General features: G+C 44.7%; 1 protein-coding gene across 1 annotated transcript in view; it reads left to right on the top strand.

Moving 5' to 3' along the window:
• Positions 1 to 21973, top strand: part of LOC134538499 (sushi, von Willebrand factor type A, EGF and pentraxin domain-containing protein 1) — a 248322-nt gene that overhangs the window by 191123 nt on the left and 35226 nt on the right. The window contains exon 13 of the mRNA XM_063379874.1: positions 21311 to 21484. Coding sequence (XP_063235944.1) covers positions 21311 to 21484 — 174 coding nt within the window. The remainder of the gene's footprint in view (positions 1 to 21310; positions 21485 to 21973) is intronic.

The raw sequence follows: 21973 nt of genomic DNA, 5'->3' as shown, positions 1-21973 counted from the left end.
CACTCTGTGGCCCCTTCCACTCTGCAGCTCCCTTCCACTCTGTAGCTCCCTTCCACTCTGTAGCTCCCTTACACTCTGTAGCTCCCTTACACCCTGTGGCCCCTTCCACTCTGCAGCTCCCTTCCATTCTGTAGCTCCCTTCCACTCTGTAGCTCCCTTACACTCTGTGGCCCCCTTCCACTCTGCAGCTCCCTTCCACTCTGCAGCTCCCTTCCACTCTGCAGCTCCCTTCCACTCTGTAGCTCCCTTACACTCTGTAGCTCCCTTACACTCTGTGGCCCCTTCCACTCTGCAGCTCCCTTCCACTCTGTAGCTCCCTTACACTCTGTAGCTCCCTTACACTCTGTGGCCCCTTCCACTCTGCAGCTCCCTTTCACTCTGTAGCTCCCTTACACTCTGTAGCTCCCTTATACTCTGTAGCCCCTTCCACTCTGTGGCCCCCTTCCACTCTGCAGCTCCCTTCCACTCTGTAGCTCCCTTACACTCTGTAGCTCCCTTACACTCTGTGGCCCCTTCCACTCTGCAGCTCCATTCCACTATGTAGCTCCCTTACACTCTGTAGCTCCCTTACACTCTGTGGCCCCTTACACTCTGTGGCCCCTTCCACTCTGCAGCTCCCTTCCACTCTGTAGCTCCCTTACACTCTGTAGCTCCCTTACACTCTGTGGCCCCTTCCACTCTGCAGCTCCCTTCCACTCTGTAGCTCCCTTACACTCTGTAGCTCCCTTACACTCTGTGGCCCCTTACACTCTGTGGCCCCCTTCCACTCTGCAGCTCCCTTCCACTCTGTAGCTCCCTTACACTCTGTAGCTCCCTTACACTCTGTGGCCCCTTACATTCTGTGGCCCCTTCCACTCTGCAGCTCCCTTCCACTCTGTAGCTCCCTTACACTCTGTAGCTCCCTTACACTCTGTGGCCCCTTACACTCTGTGGCCCCCTTCCACTCTGCAGCTTCCTTCCACTCTGTAGCTCCCTTACACTCTGTAGCTCCCTTACACTCTGTAGCTCCCTTACACTCTGTGGCCCCTTACACTCTGTGGCCCCTTCCACTCTGCAGCTCCCTTCCACTCTGTAGCTCCCTTACACTCTGTAGCTCTCTTACACTCTGTGGCCCCTTACACTCTGTGGCCCCCTTCCACTCTGCAGCTCCCTTCCACTCTGTAGCTCTCTTACACTCTGTAGCCCCTTCCACTCTGTAGCTCCCTTCCACTCTGTAGCTCCCTTAGACTCTGTAGCTCCCTTACACTCTGTGGCCCCTTACACTCTGTGGCCCCTTCCACTCTGCAGCTCCCTTCCACTCTGTAGCTCCCTTACACTCTGTAGCTCCCTTACACTCTGTGGCCCCTTACACTCTGTGGCCCCTTCCACTCTGCAGCTCCTTTACACTCTGTAGCTCCCTTACACTCTGTAGCCCCTTCCACTCTGTAGCTCCCTTCCACTCTGTAGCTCCCTTACACTCTGTAGCTCCCTTACACTCTGTGGCCCCTTACACTCTGTGGCCCCTTACACTCTGTGGCCCCTTCCACTCTGCAGCTTCCTTCCACTCTGTAGCTCCCTTACTCTCTGTAGCTCCCTTACACTCTGTGGCCCCTTCCACTCTGCAGTTCCCTTACACTCTGTAGCTCCCTTACACTCTGTAGCTCCCTTACACTCTGTAGCTCCCTTACACTCTGTGGCCCCTAACACTCTGTGGCCCCTTCCACTCTGCAGCTCCCTTCCACTCTGTAGCTCCCTTACACTCTGTAGCTCCCTTACACCCTGTGGCCCCTTCAACTCTGCAGCTCCCTTACACTCTGTAGCTCCCTTACACTCTGTAGCTCCCTTACACTCTGTGGCCCCTTACACTCTGCAGCTCCCTTACACTCTGCAGCTCCCTTCCACTCTGTAGCTCCCTTACACTCTGTAGCTCCCTTACACTCTGTGGCCCCTTACACTCTGTGGCCCCTTACACTCTGCAGCTCCCTTACACTCTGTAGCTCCCTTACACTCTGTGGCCCCTTACACTCTGTGGCCCCTTGCACTCTGCAGCTCCCTTACACTCTGCAGCTCCCTTACACTCTGTAGCTCCCTTACACTCTGTGGCCCCTTACACTCTGTGGCCCCTTACACTCTGCAGCTCCCTTCCACTCTGTAGCTCCCTTACACTCTGTAGCTCCCTTACACTCTGTGGCCCCTTACACTCTGTAGCTCCCTTACACTCTGCAGCTCCCTTACACTCTGTAGCTCCCTTACACTCTGCAGCTCCCTTCCACTCTGTAGCTCCCTTACACTCTGTGGCCCCTTACACTCTGTGGCCCCTTACACTCTGCAGCTCCCTTCCACTCTGTAGCTCCCTTACACTCTGCAGCTCCCTTACACTCTGTAGCTCCCTTACACTCTGTGGCCCCTTACACTCTGTGGCCCCTTACACTCTGCAGCTCCCTTGCACTCTGCAGCTCCCTTACACTCTGTAGCTCCCTTACACTCTGTGGCCCCTTACACTCTGTGGCCCCTTACACTCTGCAGCTCCCTTACACTCTGTAGCTCCCTTACACTCTGTGGCCCCTTACACTCTGTGGCCCCTTACACTCTGTAGCTCCCTTACACTCTGCAGCTCCCTTCCACTCTGTAGCTCCCTTACACTCTGTAGCTCCCTTACACTCTGTGGCCCCTTACACTCTGTGGCCCCTTACACTCTGCAGCTCCCTTCCACTCTGTAGCTCCCTTACACTCTGCAGCTCCCTTACACTCTGTAGCTCCCTTACACTCTGTGGCCCCTTACACTCTGTGGCCCCTTACACTCTGCAGCTCCCTTGCACTCTGCAGCTCCCTTACACTCTGTAGCTCCCTTACACTCTGTGGCCCCTTACACTCTGTAGCTCCCTTACACTCTGTGGCCCCTTACATTCTGTGGCCCCTTACACTCTGTGGCCCCCTTCCACTCTGCAGCTCCCTTCCACTCTGTAGCTCCCTTACACTCTGTAGCTCCCTTACACTCTGTGGCCCCTTACATTCTGTGGCCCCTTCCACTCTGCAGCTCCCTTCCACTCTGTAGCTCCCTTCCACTCTGTAGCTCCCTTACACTCTGTAGCTCCCTTACACTCTGTAGCTCCCTTACACTCTGTGGCCCCTTACACTCTGTGGCCCCCTTCCACTCTGCAGCTTCCTTCCACTCTGTAGCTCCCTTACACTCTGTAGCTCCCTTACACTCTGTAGCTCCCTTACACTCTGTGGCCCCTTACACTCTGTGGCCCCTTCCACTCTGCAGCTCCCTTCCACTCTGTAGCTCCCTTACACTCTGTAGCTCTCTTACACTCTGTGGCCCCTTACACTCTGTGGCCCCCTTCCACTCTGCAGCTCCCTTCCACTCTGTAGCTCTCTTACACTCTGTAGCCCCTTCCACTCTGTAGCTCCCTTCCACTCTGTAGCTCCCTTAGACTCTGTAGCTCCCTTACACTCTGTGGCCCCTTACACTCTGTGGCCCCTTCCACTCTGCAGCTCCCTTCCACTCTGTAGCTCCCTTACACTCTGTAGCTCCCTTACACTCTGTGGCCCCTTACACTCTGTGGCCCCTTCCACTCTGCAGCTCCTTTACACTCTGTAGCTCCCTTACACTCTGTAGCCCCTTCCACTCTGTAGCTCCCTTCCACTCTGTAGCTCCCTTACACTCTGTAGCTCCCTTACACTCTGTGGCCCCTTACACTCTGTGGCCCCTTACACTCTGTGGCCCCTTCCACTCTGCAGCTTCCTTCCACTCTGTAGCTCCCTTACTCTCTGTAGCTCCCTTACACTCTGTGGCCCCTTCCACTCTGCAGTTCCCTTACACTCTGTAGCTCCCTTACACTCTGTAGCTCCCTTACACTCTGTAGCTCCCTTACACTCTGTGGCCCCTAACACTCTGTGGCCCCTTCCACTCTGCAGCTCCCTTCCACTCTGTAGCTCCCTTACACTCTGTAGCTCCCTTACACCCTGTGGCCCCTTCAACTCTGCAGCTCCCTTACACTCTGTAGCTCCCTTACACTCTGTAGCTCCCTTACACTCTGTGGCCCCTTACACTCTGCAGCTCCCTTACACTCTGCAGCTCCCTTCCACTCTGTAGCTCCCTTACACTCTGTAGCTCCCTTACACTCTGTGGCCCCTTACACTCTGTGGCCCCTTACACTCTGCAGCTCCCTTACACTCTGTAGCTCCCTTACACTCTGTGGCCCCTTACACTCTGTGGCCCCTTGCACTCTGCAGCTCCCTTACACTCTGCAGCTCCCTTACACTCTGTAGCTCCCTTACACTCTGTGGCCCCTTACACTCTGTGGCCCCTTACACTCTGCAGCTCCCTTCCACTCTGTAGCTCCCTTACACTCTGTAGCTCCCTTACACTCTGTGGCCCCTTACACTCTGTAGCTCCCTTACACTCTGCAGCTCCCTTACACTCTGTAGCTCCCTTACACTCTGCAGCTCCCTTCCACTCTGTAGCTCCCTTACACTCTGTGGCCCCTTACACTCTGTGGCCCCTTACACTCTGCAGCTCCCTTCCACTCTGTAGCTCCCTTACACTCTGCAGCTCCCTTACACTCTGTAGCTCCCTTACACTCTGTGGCCCCTTACACTCTGTGGCCCCTTACACTCTGCAGCTCCCTTGCACTCTGCAGCTCCCTTACACTCTGTAGCTCCCTTACACTCTGTGGCCCCTTACACTCTGTGGCCCCTTACACTCTGCAGCTCCCTTACACTCTGTAGCTCCCTTACACTCTGTGGCCCCTTACACTCTGTGGCCCCTTACACTCTGTAGCTCCCTTACACTCTGCAGCTCCCTTCCACTCTGTAGCTCCCTTACACTCTGTAGCTCCCTTACACTCTGTGGCCCCTTACACTCTGTGGCCCCTTACACTCTGCAGCTCCCTTCCACTCTGTAGCTCCCTTACACTCTGCAGCTCCCTTACACTCTGTAGCTCCCTTACACTCTGTGGCCCCTTACACTCTGTGGCCCCTTACACTCTGCAGCTCCCTTGCACTCTGCAGCTCCCTTACACTCTGTAGCTCCCTTACACTCTGTGGCCCCTTACACTCTGTGGCCCCTTACACTCTGCAGCTCCCTTCCACTCTGTAGCTCCCTTACACTCTGTAGCTCCCTTACACTCTGTGGCCCCTTACACTCTGTGGCCCCTTACACTCTGTGGCTCCCTTACACTCTGTAGCTCCCTTACACTCTGCAGCTCCCTTACACTCTGTAGCTCCCTTACACTCTGTGGCCCCTTACACTCTGTGGCCCCTTACACTCTGCAGCTCCCTTACACTCTGTAGCTCCCTTACACTCTGTAGCTCCCTTACACTCTGTGGCCCCTTACACTCTGTGGCCCCTTACACTCTGCAGCTCCCTTACACTCTGTAGCTCCCTTACACTCTGTGGCCCCTTACACTCTGTGGCCCCTTACACTCTGCAGCTCCCTTACACTCTGCAGCTCCCTTCCACTCTGTAGCTCCCTTACACTCTGTAGCTCCCTTACACTCTGTGGCCCCTTACACTCTGTGGCCCCTTACACTCTGCAGCTCCCTTACACTCTGTAGCTCCCTTACACTCTGTAGCTCCCTTACACTCTGTGGCCCCTTACACTCTGTGGCCCCTTGCACTCTGCAGCTCCCTTACACTCTGCAGCTCCCTTACACTCTGTAGCTCCCTTACACTCTGTGGCCCCTTACACTCTGTGGCCCCTTACACTCTGTGGCTCCCTTACACTCTGTAGCTCCCTTACACTCTGCAGCTCCCTTACACTCTGTAGCTCCCTTACACTCTGTGGCCCCTTACACTCTGTGGCCCCTTACACTCTGCAGCTCCCTTCCACTCTGTAGCTCCCTTACACTCTGTAGCTCCCTTACACTCTGTGGCCCCTTACACTCTGCAGCTCCCTTACACTCTGTAGCTCCCTTACACTCTGTAGCTCCCTTCCACTCTGTAGCTCCCCTACACTCTGTGGCCCCTTACACTCTGCAGCTCCCTTCCACTCTGTAGCTCCCTTACACTCTGTAGCTCCCTTACACTCTGTGGCCCCTTACACTCTGCAGCTCCCTTACACTCTGTAGCTCCCTTACACTCTGCAGCTCCCTTACACTCTGTAGCTCCCTTACACTCTGTGGCCCCTTACACTCTGTGGCCCCTTACACTCTGTGGCTCCCTTACACTCTGTGGCCCCTTACACTCTGCAGCTCCCTTACACTCTGTAGCTCCCTTACACTCTGTAGCTCCCTTCCACTCTGTAGCTCCCCTACACTCTGTGGCCCCTTACACTCTGCAGCTCCCTTACACTCTGTAGCTCCCTTACACTCTGTGGCCCCTTACACTCTGTCGCCCCTTACACTCTGCAGCTCCCTTACACTCTGCAGCTCCCTTCCACTCTGTAGCTCCCTTACACTCTGCAGCTCCCTTACACTCTGTAGCTCCCTTACACTCTGTGGCCCCTTACACTCTGTGGCTTCTTACACTCTGCAGCTCCCTTACACTCTGTAGCTCCCTTACACTCTGTGGCCCCTTACACTCTGTGGCCCCTTCCACTCTGCAGCTCCCTTCCACTCTGTAGCTCCCTTACACTCTGTAGCTCCCTTACACTCTGTGGCCCCTTACACTCTGCAGCTCCCTTCCACTCTGTAGCTCCCCTACACTCTGTAGCTCCCTTACACTTTTTTGCTCATTACTCTTTGTAGTTCCTTCCACTTTGTAGTTGCTTACATTTTGTAGCTCCTTGTACATTTAAAACTCCTTCCACTTTGTACATCATTTTACTATGTAGCTCCTTCATCTTTGTATCTCATTCCACTTTGTGGCTCGTTTCACTTTGTGACTCTTTCCACTTTGTATTTCCTTCCACTTCACAGCCATTTTCCACCCGGAACCTCGGATGATACGTGTTATTCCAATTTTCTCAAATTTAAATCTCATATTCTAATCACAGTCTACCGCTTGAAACAGAATCTAGATGTTATGGTTACCAAAAATAAAATGGGGTGTCTAGAAATAATTGGTAAACTAATCCCAGGTATTTCATCAGGACCGCTCAATATAATTTTCTATTATCTTATTTTTTCTATTAAAAGGGTCATTTTTAATAAGTGAACTAAGGCATTATACCATTACTATTCGCAGGAACGTGCTGATTTTTACAGTATGAAATTAAAACCTTTTCATATATAATCCACACATTTGATAAATAAACAGTTTCCAATCATTTTTATTTAATTTGCGATTACAAACTTAAATAAAGCGTCTAAAATCAAAATGAATATTATATAAAGACTGCTGAAATTTAGGTTTTGTGACTTTCATGACATTCATGGACCTGTAGACATCCTGTAAAAAAATGTACAAAAACTAAAATATACTATCCATGGTCTCGATCGTAGGCATTCGATTCCAGAGTCACTAAATACTTCTTGGATTCTGGGTTCCATCATGCCTTGTTGCAGACATCTTTCAATTCATGTTGTCACAGTCAGGGGCGCAACAACTAAATTTCCAAAGGGGGGGCAATATACCTTTTTATAAAGAATCATCGATCCCCCCTATTGAAGCGGGGGGTCCGGGGGTCCTCCCCCGAGAAAAATTGTATTTCAAGGTAGAAATTGTGTTATTTAAGCAGTTTTATTATCTAAAAATTGATTACACAGCACTTTCTTTCCCCCGTTTGCCCCCACTTCAAGGTTTCAGAAGGGGGGAGGGCAAAATACCCTTGCCCCCCCCCCCCCAAGTTATTGCACCCCTGGTCACAGTGGTTGATGGCTCTTGAAAATGGCTGAAACGAGGCACGTGAAACGTCAGGGCACATTATAATTACAAGGGCGTGGCCTCAATCCAGAAGCTAAGATAAAAAATAGGCAGTCATGGCGCCTGTCAACAGAAGTGAAAACTTAAAACTTTGTTTTGAAATGTGTAATATGACATCATTTCTACGTCAAATGTACCTAAGAAAATGATTTTGGTATTATATCAGTACGGTGTCAGCATGATATCATTTATCCTTGCATCATATTTTTAGTCACAACAAATGTCAGTGGTATGTAAAAATTACGTAAAAATTCATTACCTAGCTGTGACTTACCAGTGATGTCAGACCTAGGTAATGTATTCACGTGGTCAAATTAACTTCACTTACTGCTACTACAGCATGTCGGTGACGCGAAGCTCCCAAGATTTTCACCCATCCAAAAAAAGAGTCCAACACGCACATGATACAGTCGAGTATAGTAGATGTATTTGGTTCGTTCTGGGACAGGGGAGGGGGGAGGGGGATTCGGGGATTATGTCACTTCCTTCGACCATGCACGCACGAAAAAGTATCCCGTTACGTTCATCACCCATGTTGGATTACGTCACTTCCGCCGGCCATACACGCACGAAAAAGTGTCCCGTTATGTTCATCAGCCATGCACGCACGAAAAAGTGTCCCGTTACGTTCATCAGCCATGCACGCACGAAAAAGTATCCCGTTACGTTCATCACCCATGTTGGATTACGTCACTTCCGCCGGCCATACACTCACGAAAAAGTGTCCCGTTATGTTCATCAGCCATGTACGCACGAAAAAATGTCCCGTTACGTAACGAACGAACGAAGGAGGACGGACAGACCAGCTCGCCAGGACGTCTCGCTCTGAAAAGTATTAGGCGGTAATAAACAGCCAGGAGGTAATGAATATAAGCCTACTTCTACACGTGTTATGAACGCCGGATACATACGGCCAGGCAACCATGTGTTTTGGCGCGCTCTACTTCCACGACGCGCAACGGCACCGGCAAGTTTTTATTACTACCTCCTCTCAAGTTCTGATCTCCTAATACTTCACAGCAGAGAAGCGCTGTTGGTCGGAGCCTGTAGGTACTTCCTTCGCACACCTAACCTAACCTAACCTAACCTAACCTAACCTAAACTAACCTCACCTAACCTAATCCATATGCTAATCTATGCTAACCTAACCTAACCTAACCTAACCTAACCTAAACTAAACTAACCTCACCTAACCTAATCCATATGCTAATCTATGCTAACCTAGCCTAACCTAACCTAACCTAACCTAAACTAACCTAACCTAACCTAATCCATATGCTAATCTATGCTATGCTAACCTAACCTAACCTAACCTAACCTAACCTAAACTAAAATAAACTAAACTAAACTAAACTAAACCTAACCTAACCTAACCTAACCTAACCTAATCCATATGCTAATCTATGCTAACCTAACCTAACCTAACCTAATCCATATGCTAATCTATGCTAACCTAACCTAACCTAAACTAAACTAAACTAAACTAACCTAACCTAATCCATATGCTAATCTATGCTAACCTAACCTAAACTAAACTAAACTAAACTAAACCTAACCTAACCTAACCTAACCTAACCTAACCTACCCAAACCTAACCTAACCTAACCTAACCTAACCTAATCCATATGCTAATCTATGCTAACCTAACCTAACCTAACCTAATCCATATGCTAATCTATGCTAACCTAACCTAACCTAACCTAATCCATATGCTAATCTATGCTAACCTAACCTAATCCATGCCAATCTATGCTAATCCATGTCAATCTATGCCAATCCGTATGCCAATCTATGCTAATTCGTATACCAATCTATGCTAACCTGTATGCCAATCTATGCTAATCCGTATGCCAATCTATGCTAATTTATATGTTAATCCATGCTAATCCATTTGCCATTTTGTATTTCTAGTAATTTCCACCAACTTCGAATCGTGACGTCACCGTTGCACTTTTCGTCACGGCCGCCATCTTGGATTCGAATTTTTTTTTTCGAACTTCAACTTTTCGAAATTTGATGTAAACATCAGCCGCCATCTTTTGCCTTCCTTAATACATACCTAAGACGTCACATTTGAAATTAAAATTATTATACAGCCACCATCTTTAATTCCAGCACAGACTACCAGATGGCGCTAAATTCAAAAATTAGTTGCCATAGGCGAAGCCATCTTGGTCCTCAAGTTGGTTGGTAGATGTCGCTAGTATCGCGCGCCAAATTCAAAAATTAGTTGCCAGAGGCGCCGCCATCTTTAATTCTTAAAGTTACTGCCGGAGCGCGCCACCGTCGCCATCTTTAATTCTTAAATTTACTGCCGGATGTCGCCAAGTCGGTAGCCTGTATTCACCAAGTTCTCTGTTGCCGCCATCTTTAATTCATAAAGTCGCTACCAGATGGCGCCACTGTCGGCCATCTTTAGTTCAAGGCATTGTCGCCGGATGATGACAAGTTTGAATTTAAAAAACCTACAAGTGTTATGCAATGTGTAACCAGTCGAGACAAGTCGAGATAAGTTTGGAACATGAAGCCATATTCTAAACTACGTTTAATATATATATGTATGCATTTATATGTTTAGGTTTGATAGAGTAATGCAAGGGAATGGCTTTTCATTTATATTTGCGACAAACAAACCATCCATCCGATTACATTATTCCAAGTAACCATATTGGATGATGACATCACCGTTGCAATTTCCGTTACGGCCGACATCTTTAAATATATTATCCGAGTTTAATGAAAAAAATTTTTTAAATTTATAAAAAAAAAAAAAACTTTTACGACACTGAGCTCGGAGTCCTCGGTTCGAATCTGGTGAGGGCAAAAAAAATGGCGACCGATCCTTCCCTCGTGGTGGCTGCAGGCAGACTGACTCCCACCACTTTTTTTTCAAAGTATATATAATGTCATCTAGTATGATGCCATGTCCGCCATCTTGTCTTCGATGCTGGAAGCCATCATCATTGTATCGTCAGCGAGAGTACGCTGGCGCCATGTTAGTTTAGTTCTTATCCACTATAGTGCAGTAATCATTTATTACTGTGACACCAGACATCTTGAAATTTGGCCGCCATCTAGAAAAACCGTAATTATTTAGTTAGGAATTCAGGAAAAAATCCAAAATTCATCAAAATAATCACTCATTAACTTACATATTGATTCGATCCGCTCCAGTCCTTGGTTCGATACTATATCGATGCAATAAAGTTTAATTTTATGAAAAAAAAAAAATAATAATTTCAAGAAACCATGTTCAACATTCTTAAAGAGAAATAAATCCTCTACTACCATCATCCTATCAGACATCAAGACCAACATCTTTGGAATATTCGTAATAATTAACCTAGAAATTCAGGAAAAAGTTAAAAATTCATTAAATAAATTTGCAAACAATATACTGATTAATTAGGTCGACTAAGGTCCTTGGCACGATCCTGGACGAAGCTAAAATATAATTTAATTTAAATACCAGAAAAGTGTAAGGTTCGAGAAATAAAACACCACAAAGTCTTTTACAAACATAATATTTATTACACAATTTCTATCCTACTACAGGATTTCTTGCGAAAGCCAGCAATCTTATAAACATTTAGCCCTGCATAGACGTGCAACGACTACTTCTTAGCTCCAACAGCTCCAAATGCTCCAACAGCTCCAACAGCTCCAAATGATCCAACTGCCTTTTCTTTCAACAGCTCCAATGATATTGGGCTACAATGGTACGAGTCTAAGAGACTACGATGCTACAAGGCTACGAGTTTAAAAGGATCTAGCTGGTTCCGAGTTAAACATGACTGTGAGACTGCATGACTAAAAGACCGCATTGCTACGAAACTACATGTCTATGAAGCTACATGGATACAAGTCTACTCGGCTCCAACACGCAATCTACACACAGTACACACAGGAAACTGAACGTACACACAGTACACACAGGAAACGGAACGTACACACAGTACACACAGGAAACGGAACGTACACAAAGTACACACAGGAAACAAAACGTACACACAGTACACTCAGGAAACGGAACGTACACAAAGTACACACAGGAAACAGAACGTACACACAGTACACACAGGAAACTGAACGTACACACAGTACAAACAGGAAACGGAACGTACACACAGTACACACAGGAAATGGAACGTATACACAGTACACACAGGAAACGGAACGTACACACAGTACACACAGGAAAAGGGACGTACACACAGTACACACAGGAATCGGAACGTACACACAGTACACATAGGAAACGGAACGTACACACAGTACACACAGGAAACGGAACGTACACAAAGTACACACAGGAAACAAAACGTACACACAGTACACACAGGAAACGGAACGTACACAAAGTACACACAGGAAACAGAACGTACACACAGTACACACAGGAAACTGAACGTACACACAGTACAAACAGGAAACGGAACGTACACACAGTACACACAGGAAATGGAACGTATACACAGTACACACAGGAAACGGAACGTACACACAGTACACACAGGAAACGGAACGTACACACAGTACACACAGGAATCGGAACGTACACACAGTACACATAGGAAACGGAACGTACACACAGTACACACAGGAAACGGAACGTACATACATTATACACAGGAAACGGAACGTACACACAGTACACACAGGAAACGGAACGTACACACAGTACACACAGGAAACGGAATGATCATACATACAGTAGCGGAAACACACAGGCTTAGTTGGAAATCGGAATACAAGAAATAAAAATATTAAATTTTTACTTTCAATATTTAATTACTTCTCAACATTACCCAAATACAAGTAAAAGAAGCCATTATTGTATGTAGCCAGCTCTCCTCAGTTCTTTGATTATGAAGGATATTTCTTTGATGCACGAATAGTTTCCTGCACAAAGCGAGCCATGTAGAAGTCTTAGCCGGTCAACCAATATGTTTGGATCTATCCATGACGTGTAATCAATCTCTTCTACCACCATCTTACTTGCTTGTTTATTATAAATTCTTTTATAATCACAATCGTCCCAGTGATCATAATAAGCATTATCAGATTTATTTATTATAACACGACGTTTCCATCGTTTCGGTCTCAGGACATCGCCACATTCTTCGATCTTGTCAGCTCTAGGTGCTTCATCACAGTCTATGCCTTTGTCAACAGCATCAGAGTCACTGTAACAATCACTGTAGAAGACATCCTCTTCACCCAGATTACCGTATGAATTCGCTATCGATGATGTCGAAGTGTCTTCATCGTCTTCATGCTTCCTTTCTAGGAGTCCATCATTTTTACAAAGAATGGAGGATCTACTGAATATAGGCTTGAATGTATTCTCACTTTTCACGGTGTTGATACTTACATTAGTTTCAGTCTTCCCGAAGCCATTAGCATCCTTCAATTTATGTTCTTCCTCACGATCGGGTGAGCTAATACCATCACGCTCAGGACAAGGAAAATTATTGTCGTAATGCAGATCACTCTTCTTTAGTCTAGTGGATTCATCGGTGTCCTCTATGCCGTAAGTAGTCTTGACTTTACATGTTCTACCATGTCTTTTTAAGCTGTCAATTCGTGTTAACAACCTGCTACAACGATTACAGCTTAACATGTTGCGTAGTGGGTTTCTAGCACAATCATTCTTCTCATGACGTCTAGCATTCCTTCTCATGACAAAATCCTTGCCACAGTATCTACAGTGGCTTCCTTCCGATTCAGCTGCAGATAACAAACCATGATCCATGGTAGCTTCTGTGACTAATGTTAGATACAAACTGTCAGTTTTCTCCAATTGGAACCATTTCTTAAATAGAATTTTTTAAATATTTCATCAGCGAGAGTTAAGTTATCTAATGCAAAGCAAATTGATGCAAGTAGTTCTGGCTGTCATCAAAAGATGTCGCCACGTGTTGCTTGCAGGTAAATAATATCTATTTCATTAATGCGGGATGCGGAATGCTCACTATCGATCGCAAAGGAAGGTTAGTTTCGCTAGACTCCAAGGAGAAGGAAGTTCGACCTTCCTGTTAGTGCTTCTTAGATTTCTCATAGATTATTATTATTCGACTGAGAAATGATTTTTTTAAATATCCACCTGATAAAAATATTACAAGTGATGATTCAGTGGCAGAAGTTCACTAATTAAATGCAACCTTGAATAAAAATTACATGCCTCATTAAGTAAAAAAATCCTTCATGCAGAGATCAATTCCTCATCAGTAACCAGAAGCACTCGGAGAAAACCATCAGATGTCTAGTCAGGAATAATCAAAAGCACCCCGAGAAAACCATCAAAATATTGTCAAGTATAATCAGGAGCACACGGAGAAAACCACAATAATATTGTCAAGAATAATCGGAAGCACACGGAGAAAACTATCAAAATATTGACAATAATAATCAGGAGCACACTAAGAAAACCACCATAATATTGACAAGAACGAACAGGAGCACCCGGAGAAAACTACCATAATATTGTCAAGTATAATAAGGATCACACGGAGAAATCCACCATAATATTGTCAAGAATAAACGGGAGCACACTGAGAAAACCACCATAATATTGACAAGGATAATCGGAAGCACACGGAGAAAACCGCCACAAGTTTTGTTTGATATCATAAAATTACAACAAAAAAATATTAAAAAATTAAAAATATAAACGAATAAAATTCAAAATCTGATTCTGGCTTGTACTAGAACTCTAACTTTGCACATCAAAGAGAAGTTCACAAGCTAGCAGAATCAGATTTTGAATTTTATTCGTTTATATTTTTAATTTTTAAATATTTTTTTTGTTGTAATTTTATGATATCAAACAAAACTTGTGGCGGTTTTCTCCGTGTGCTTCCGATTATCCTTGTCAATATTATGGTGGTTTTCTCAGTGTGCTCCCGTTTATTCTTGACAATATTATGGTGGATTTCTCCGTGTGCTCCTTATTATTCTTGTCAATATTATGGTAGTTTTCTCCGGGTGCTCCTGTTCGTTCTTGTCAATATTATGGTGGTTTTCTTAGTGTGCTCCTGATTATTATTGTCAATATTTTGATAGTTTTCTCCGTGTGCTTCCGATTATTCTTGACAATATTATTGTGGTTTTCTCCGTGTGCTCCTGATTATACTTGACAATATTTTGATGGTTTTCTCGGGGTGCTTTTGATTATTCCTGACTAGACATCTGATGGTTTTCTCCGAGTGCTTCTGGTTACTGATGAGGAATTGATCTCTGCATGAAGGATTTTTTTACTTAATGAGGCATGTAATTTTTATTCAAGGTTGCATTTAATTAGTGAACTTCTGCCACTGAATCATCACTTGTAATATTTTTATCAGGTGGATATTTAAAAAAATCATTTCTCAGTCGAATAATAATAATCTATGAGAAATCTAAGAAGCACTAACAGGAAGGTCGAACTTCCTTCTCCTTGGAGTCTAGCGAAACTAACCTTCCTTTGCGATCGATAGTGAGCATTCCGCATCCCGCATTAATGAAATAGATATTATTTACCTGCAAGCAACACGTGGCGACATCTTTTGATGACAGCCAGAACTACTTGCATCAATTTGCTTTGCATTAGATAACTTAACTCTCGCTGATGAAATATTTAAAAAATTCTATTTAAGAAATGGTTCCAATTGGAGAAAACTGACAGTTTGTATCTAACATTAGTCACAGAAGCTACCATGGATCATGGTTTGTTATCTGCAGCTGAATCGGAAGGAAGCCACTGTAGATACTGTGGCAAGGATTTTGTCATGAGAAGGAATGCTAGACGTCATGAGAAGAATGATTGTGCTAGAAACCCACTACGCAACATGTTAAGCTGTAATCGTTGTAGCAGGTTGTTAACACGAATTGACAGCTTAAAAAGACATGGTAGAACATGTAAAGTCAAGACTACTTACGGCATAGAGGACACCGATGAATCCACTAGACTAAAGAAGAGTGATCTGCATTACGACAATAATTTTCCTTGTCCTGAGCGTGATGGTATTAGCTCACCCGATCGTGAGGAAGAACATAAATTGAAGGATGCTAATGGCTTCGGGAAGACTGAAACTAATGTAAGTATCAACACCGTGAAAAGTGAGAATACATTCAAGCCTATATTCAGTAGATCCTCCATTCTTTGTAAAAATGATGGACTCCTAGAAAGGAAGCATGAAGACGATGAAGACACTTCGACATCATCGATAGCGAATTCATACGGTAATCTGGGTGAAGAGGATGTCTTCTACAGTGATTGTTACAGTGACTCTGATGCTGTTGACAAAGGCATAGACTGTGATGAAGCACCTAGAGCTGACAAGATCGAAGAATGTGGCGATGTCCTGAGACCGAAACGATGGAAACGTCGTGTTATAATAAATAAATCTGATAATGCTTATTATGATCACTGGGACGATTGTGATTATAAAAGAATTTATAATAAACAAGCAAGTAAGATGGTGGTAGAAGAGATTGATTACACGTCATGGATAGATCCAAACATATTGGTTGACCGGCTAAGACTTCTACATGGCTCGCTTTGTGCAGGAAACTATTCGTGCATCAAAGAAATATCCTTCATAATCAAAGAACTGAGGAGAGCTGGCTACATACAATAATGGCTTCTTTTACTTGTATTTGGGTAATGTTGAGAAGTAATTAAATATTGAAAGTAAAAATTTAATATTTTTATTTCTTGTATTCCGATTTCCAACTAAGCCTGTGTGTTTCCGCTACTGTATGTATGATCATTCCGTTTCCTGTGTGTACTGTGTGTACGTTCCGTTTCCTGTGTGTACTGTGTGTACGTTCCGTTTCCTGTGTATAATGTATGTACGTTCCGTTTCCTGTGTGTACTGTGTGTACGTTCCGTTTCCTATGTGTACTGTGTGTACGTTCCGATTCCTGTGTGTACTGTGTGTACGTTCCGTTTCCTGTGTGTACTGTGTGTACGTTCCGTTTCCTGTGTGTACTGTGTATACGTTCCATTTCCTGTGTGTACTGTGTGTACGTTCCGTTTCCTGTTTGTACTGTGTGTACGTTCAGTTTCCTGTGTGTACTGTGTGTACGTTCTGTTTCCTGTGTGTACTTTGTGTACGTTCCGTTTCCTGTGTGTACTGTGTGTACGTTTTGTTTCCTGTGTGTACTTTGTGTACGTTCCGTTTCCTGTGTGTACTGTGTGTACGTTCCGTTTCCTATGTGTACTGTGTGTACGTTCCGATTCCTGTGTGTACTGTGTGTACGTCCCTTTTCCTGTGTGTACTGTGTGTACGTTCCGTTTCCTGTGTGTACTGTGTATACGTTCCATTTCCTGTGTGTACTGTGTGTACGTTCCGTTTCCTGTTTGTACTGTGTGTACGTTCAGTTTCCTGTGTGTACTGTGTGTACGTTCTGTTTCCTGTGTGTACTTTGTGTACGTTCCGTTTCCTGAGTGTACTGTGTGTACGTTTTGTTTCCTGTGTGTACTTTGTGTACGTTCCGTTTCCTGTGTGTACTGTGTGTACGTTCCGTTTCCTGTGTGTACTGTGTGTACGTTCAGTTTCCTGTGTGTACTGTGTGTAGATTGCGTGTTGGAGCCGAGTAGACTTGTATCCATGTAGCTTCATAGACATGTAGTTTCGTAGCAATGCGGTCTTTTAGTCATGCAGTCTCACAGTCATGTTTAACTCGGAACCAGCTAGATCCTTTTAAACTCGTAGCCTTGTAGCATCGTAGTCTCTTAGACTCGTACCATTGTAGCCCAATATCATTGGAGCTGTTGAAAGAAAAGGCAGTTGGATCATTTGGAGCTGTTGGAGCTGTTGGAGCATTTGGAGCTGTTGGAGCTAAGAAGTAGTCGTTGCACGTCTATGCAGGGCTAAATGTTTATAAGATTGCTGGCTTTCGCAAGAAATCCTGTAGTAGGATAGAAATTGTGTAATAAATATTATGTTTGTAAAAGACTTTGTGGTGTTTTATTTCTCGAACCTTACACTTTTCTGGTATTTAAATTAAATTATATTTTAGCTTCGTCCAGGATCGTGCCAAGGACCTTAGTCGACCTAATTAATCAGTATATTGTTTGCAAATTTATTTAATGAATTTTTAACTTTTTCCTGAATTTCTAGGTTAATTATTACGAATATTCCAAAGATGTTGGTCTTGATGTCTGATAGGATGATGGTAGTAGAGGATTTATTTCTCTTTAAGAATGTTGAACATGGTTTCTTGAAATTATTATTTTTTTTTTCATAAAATTAAACTTTATTGCATCGATATAGTATCGAACCAAGGACTGGAGCGGATCGAATCAATATGTAAGTTAATGAGTGATTATTTTGATGAATTTTGGATTTTTTCCTGAATTCCTAACTAAATAATTACGGTTTTTCTAGATGGCGGCCAAATTTCAAGATGTCTGGTGTCACAGTAATAAATGATTACTGCACTCTAGTGGATAAGAACTAAACTAACATGGCGCCAGCGTACTCTCGCTGACGATACAATGATGATGGCTTCCAGCATCGAAGACAAGATGGCGGACATGGCATCATACTAGATGACATTATATATACTTTGAAAAAAAAGTGGTGGGAGTCAGTCTGCCTGCAGCCACCACGAGGGAAGGATCGGTCGCCATTTTTTTTGCCCTCACCAGATTCGAACCGAGGACTCCGAGCTCAGTGTCGTAAAAGTTTTTTTTTTTTTATAAATTTAAAAAATTTTTTTCATTAAACTCGGATAATATATTTAAAGATGTCGGCCGTAACGGAAATTGCAACGGTGATGTCATCATCCAATATGGTTACTTGGAATAATGTAATCGGATGGATGGTTTGTTTGTCGCAAATATAAATGAAAAGCCATTCCCTTGCATTACTCTATCAAACCTAAACATATAAATGCATACATATATATATTAAACGTAGTTTAGAATATGGCTTCATGTTCCAAACTTATCTCGACTTGTCTCGACTGGTTACACATTGCATAACACTTGTAGGTTTTTTAAATTCAAACTTGTCATCATCCGGCGACAATGCCTTGAACTAAAGATGGCCGACAGTGGCGCCATCTGGTAGCGACTTTATGAATTAAAGATGGCGGCAACAGAGAACTTGGTGAATACAGGCTACCGACTTGGCGACATCCGGCAGTAAATTTAAGAATTAAAGATGGCGACGGTGGCGCGCTCCGGCAGTAACTTTAAGAATTAAAGATGGCGGCGCCTCTGGCAACTAATTTTTGAATTTGGCGCGCGATACTAGCGACATCTACCAACCAACTTGAGGACCAAGATGGCTTCGCCTATGGCAACTAATTTTTGAATTTAGCGCCATCTGGTAGTCTGTGCTGGAATTAAAGATGGTGGCTGTATAATAATTTTAATTTCAAATGTGACGTCTTAGGTATGTATTAAGGAAGGCAAAAGATGGCGGCTGATGTTTACATCAAATTTCGAAAAGTTGAAGTTCGAAAAAAAAATTCGAATCCAAGATGGCGGCCGTGACGAAAAGTGCAACGGTGACGTCACGATTCGAAGTTGGTGGAAATTACTAGAAATACAAAATGGCAAATGGATTAGCATGGATTAACATATAAATTAGCATAGATTGGCATACGGATTAGCATAGATTGGCATACAGGTTAGCATAGATTGGTATACGAATTAGCATAGATTGGCATACGGATTGGCATAGATTGACATGGATTAGCATAGATTGGCATGGATTAGGTTAGGTTAGCATAGATTAGCATATGGATTAGGTTAGGTTAGGTTAGGTTAGCATAGATTAGCATATGGATTAGGTTAGGTTAGGTTAGGTTAGCATAGATTAGCATATGGATTAGGTTAGGTTAGGTTAGGTTAGGTTAGGTTTGGGTAGGTTAGGTTAGGTTAGGTTAGGTTAGGTTTAGTTTAGTTTAGTTTAGTTTAGTTTAGGTTAGGTTAGCATAGATTAGCATATGGATTAGGTTAGGTTAGTTTAGTTTAGTTTAGTTTAGGTTAGGTTAGCATAGATTAGCATATGGATTAGGTTAGGTTAGGTTAGGTTAGCATAGATTAGCATATGGATTAGGTTAGGTTAGGTTAGGTTAGGTTAGGTTTAGTTTAGTTTAGTTTATTTTAGTTTAGTTTAGTTTAGGTTAGGTTAGGTTAGGTTAGCATAGCATAGATTAGCATATGGATTAGGTTAGGTTAGTTTAGGTTAGGTTAGGTTAGGTTAGGTTAGGCTAGGTTAGCATAGATTAGCATATGGATTAGGTTAGGTGAGGTTAGTTTAGTTTAGTTTAGGTTAGGTTAGGTTAGGTTAGGTTAGCATAGATTAGCATATGGATTAGGTTAGGTGAGGTTAGTTTAGGTTAGGTTAGGTTAGGTTAGGTTAGGTTAGGTGTGCGAAGGAAGTACCTACAGGCTCCGACCAACAGCGCTTCTCTGCTGTGAAGTATTAGGAGATCAGAACTTGAGAGGAGGTAGTAATAAAAACTTGCCGGTGCCGTTGCGCGTCGTGGAAGTAGAGCGCGCCAAAACACATGGTTGCCTGGCCGTATGTATCCGGCGTTCATAACACGTGTAGAAGTAGGCTTATATTCGTTACCTCCTGGCTGTTTATTACCGCCTAATACTTTTCAGAGCGAGACGTCCTGGCGAGCTGGTCTGTCCGTCCTCCTCCGTTCGTTCGTTACGTAACGGGACATTTTTTCGTGCGTACATGGCTGATGAACATAACGGGACACTTTTTCGTGCGTGTATGGCCGGCGGAAGTGACGTAATCCAACATGGGTGATGAACGTAACGGGATACTTTTTCGTGCGTGCATGGCTGATGAACGTAACGGGACACTTTTTCGTGCGTGCATGGCTGATGAACATAACGGGACACTTTTTCGTGCGTGTATGGCCGGCGGAAGTGACGTAATCCAACATGGGTGATGAACGTAACGGGATACTTTTTCGTGCGTGCATGGTCGAAGGAAGTGACATAATCCCCGAATCCCCCTCCCCCCTCCCCTGTCCCAGAACGAACCAAATACATCTACTGAGTATATACAATGGATTAGTGTATATATCCGTATACATACACACAGACCACTGCGCGTCACCAGTCTGGCGCAACACGTCACTAGCCAATGGCAGCTTCAGGATGGCTTTTCTGGAGGGGCTATCGCACAAAAAAAAAAAAAAGGTCGTAGTTGCAAAAAAATGAAAGTGGTCAGATATTGGCCTTGGAATAAATATTATTTACAAATTACAGGTTTCAAATACAGAACCTTAGTAGCTCCATTCAACTTTTGATGAGATAAAGGTTTAGCATAAGAAATGAAATATTTAAGTAAACATAAATATACACTTATCAATGAAATTGGTCTCGGGAGGGGACATCGGCCCCTCTGCCCTCCCTTCTGGAGCCGCGCTTGTCGCTAGCATGTCGGTGACGCGAACCCGTAAGGTTTGCCGCTACCAAAACTTGCCCAACGCGGCTAAGGAACACCTGCCGGCCAGTGTAGTCGCTAGTGACGCGGTGTGCCCTTGCGTGTGCAGTGATCACGTGCGACGAGCCGGAGGTACCGAGCGGCGGCTACGTGGTGGGCTACGACTTCAACGTGCACTCCAGCATCGAGTACCACTGCGACGTGGGCCACATCCTGCGGGGGCAGGCCGTGCACGAGTGCACCCTTCAGGGCGAGTGGTCTGGCGAGCCGCCCACCTGCGAGTGTGAGTACCAGCGGGCTGTTGTACCTCCTAGGACAAGCTGTCACTACTGTACTGTACCTCTTCAGGCAAGTAGTCACTATACTGTTATACCCCCACAGGCAAGCTGTCACTACTGTACTATCCTCTTCAGGCAGGGGCGTAGCCAGGGGGGGCGGGTTTAGGGGTTCAACCCCCCCCCCCCTTAGCACCAAATCTTTAATTAATTTCTTATTCATCACTCAAACAAATTTCATATTAAAATTAATACAATTTTTACCATTACAATATTTAAATTTAAGTACCGAAAACTGCTAAAATAGCACTATTATACACCTTAAAATCCAAATTTTCCCGGGAGAGGACCCCCGGACCCCCCGCTGTAATACGGGAAGGGGGGGCGAACACCCCCCCATACACAAATCCTGGCTACGCCACTGTCTTCAGGCAAGTAGTCACTATACTGTTATACCTCCACAGGCAAGCTGTCACTATTGTTCTGTACCTCCATAG

The sequence above is a fragment of the Bacillus rossius genome, chromosome 13 (genome assembly GCF_032445375.1).
Source record: "Bacillus rossius redtenbacheri isolate Brsri chromosome 13, Brsri_v3, whole genome shotgun sequence".
Classification (NCBI taxonomy): Eukaryota; Metazoa; Arthropoda; class Insecta; order Phasmatodea; family Bacillidae; genus Bacillus; species Bacillus rossius.
The sequence above is the reverse complement of the archived record's forward strand: the minus strand, read 5'-3'. Positions and strand labels throughout refer to the sequence as shown.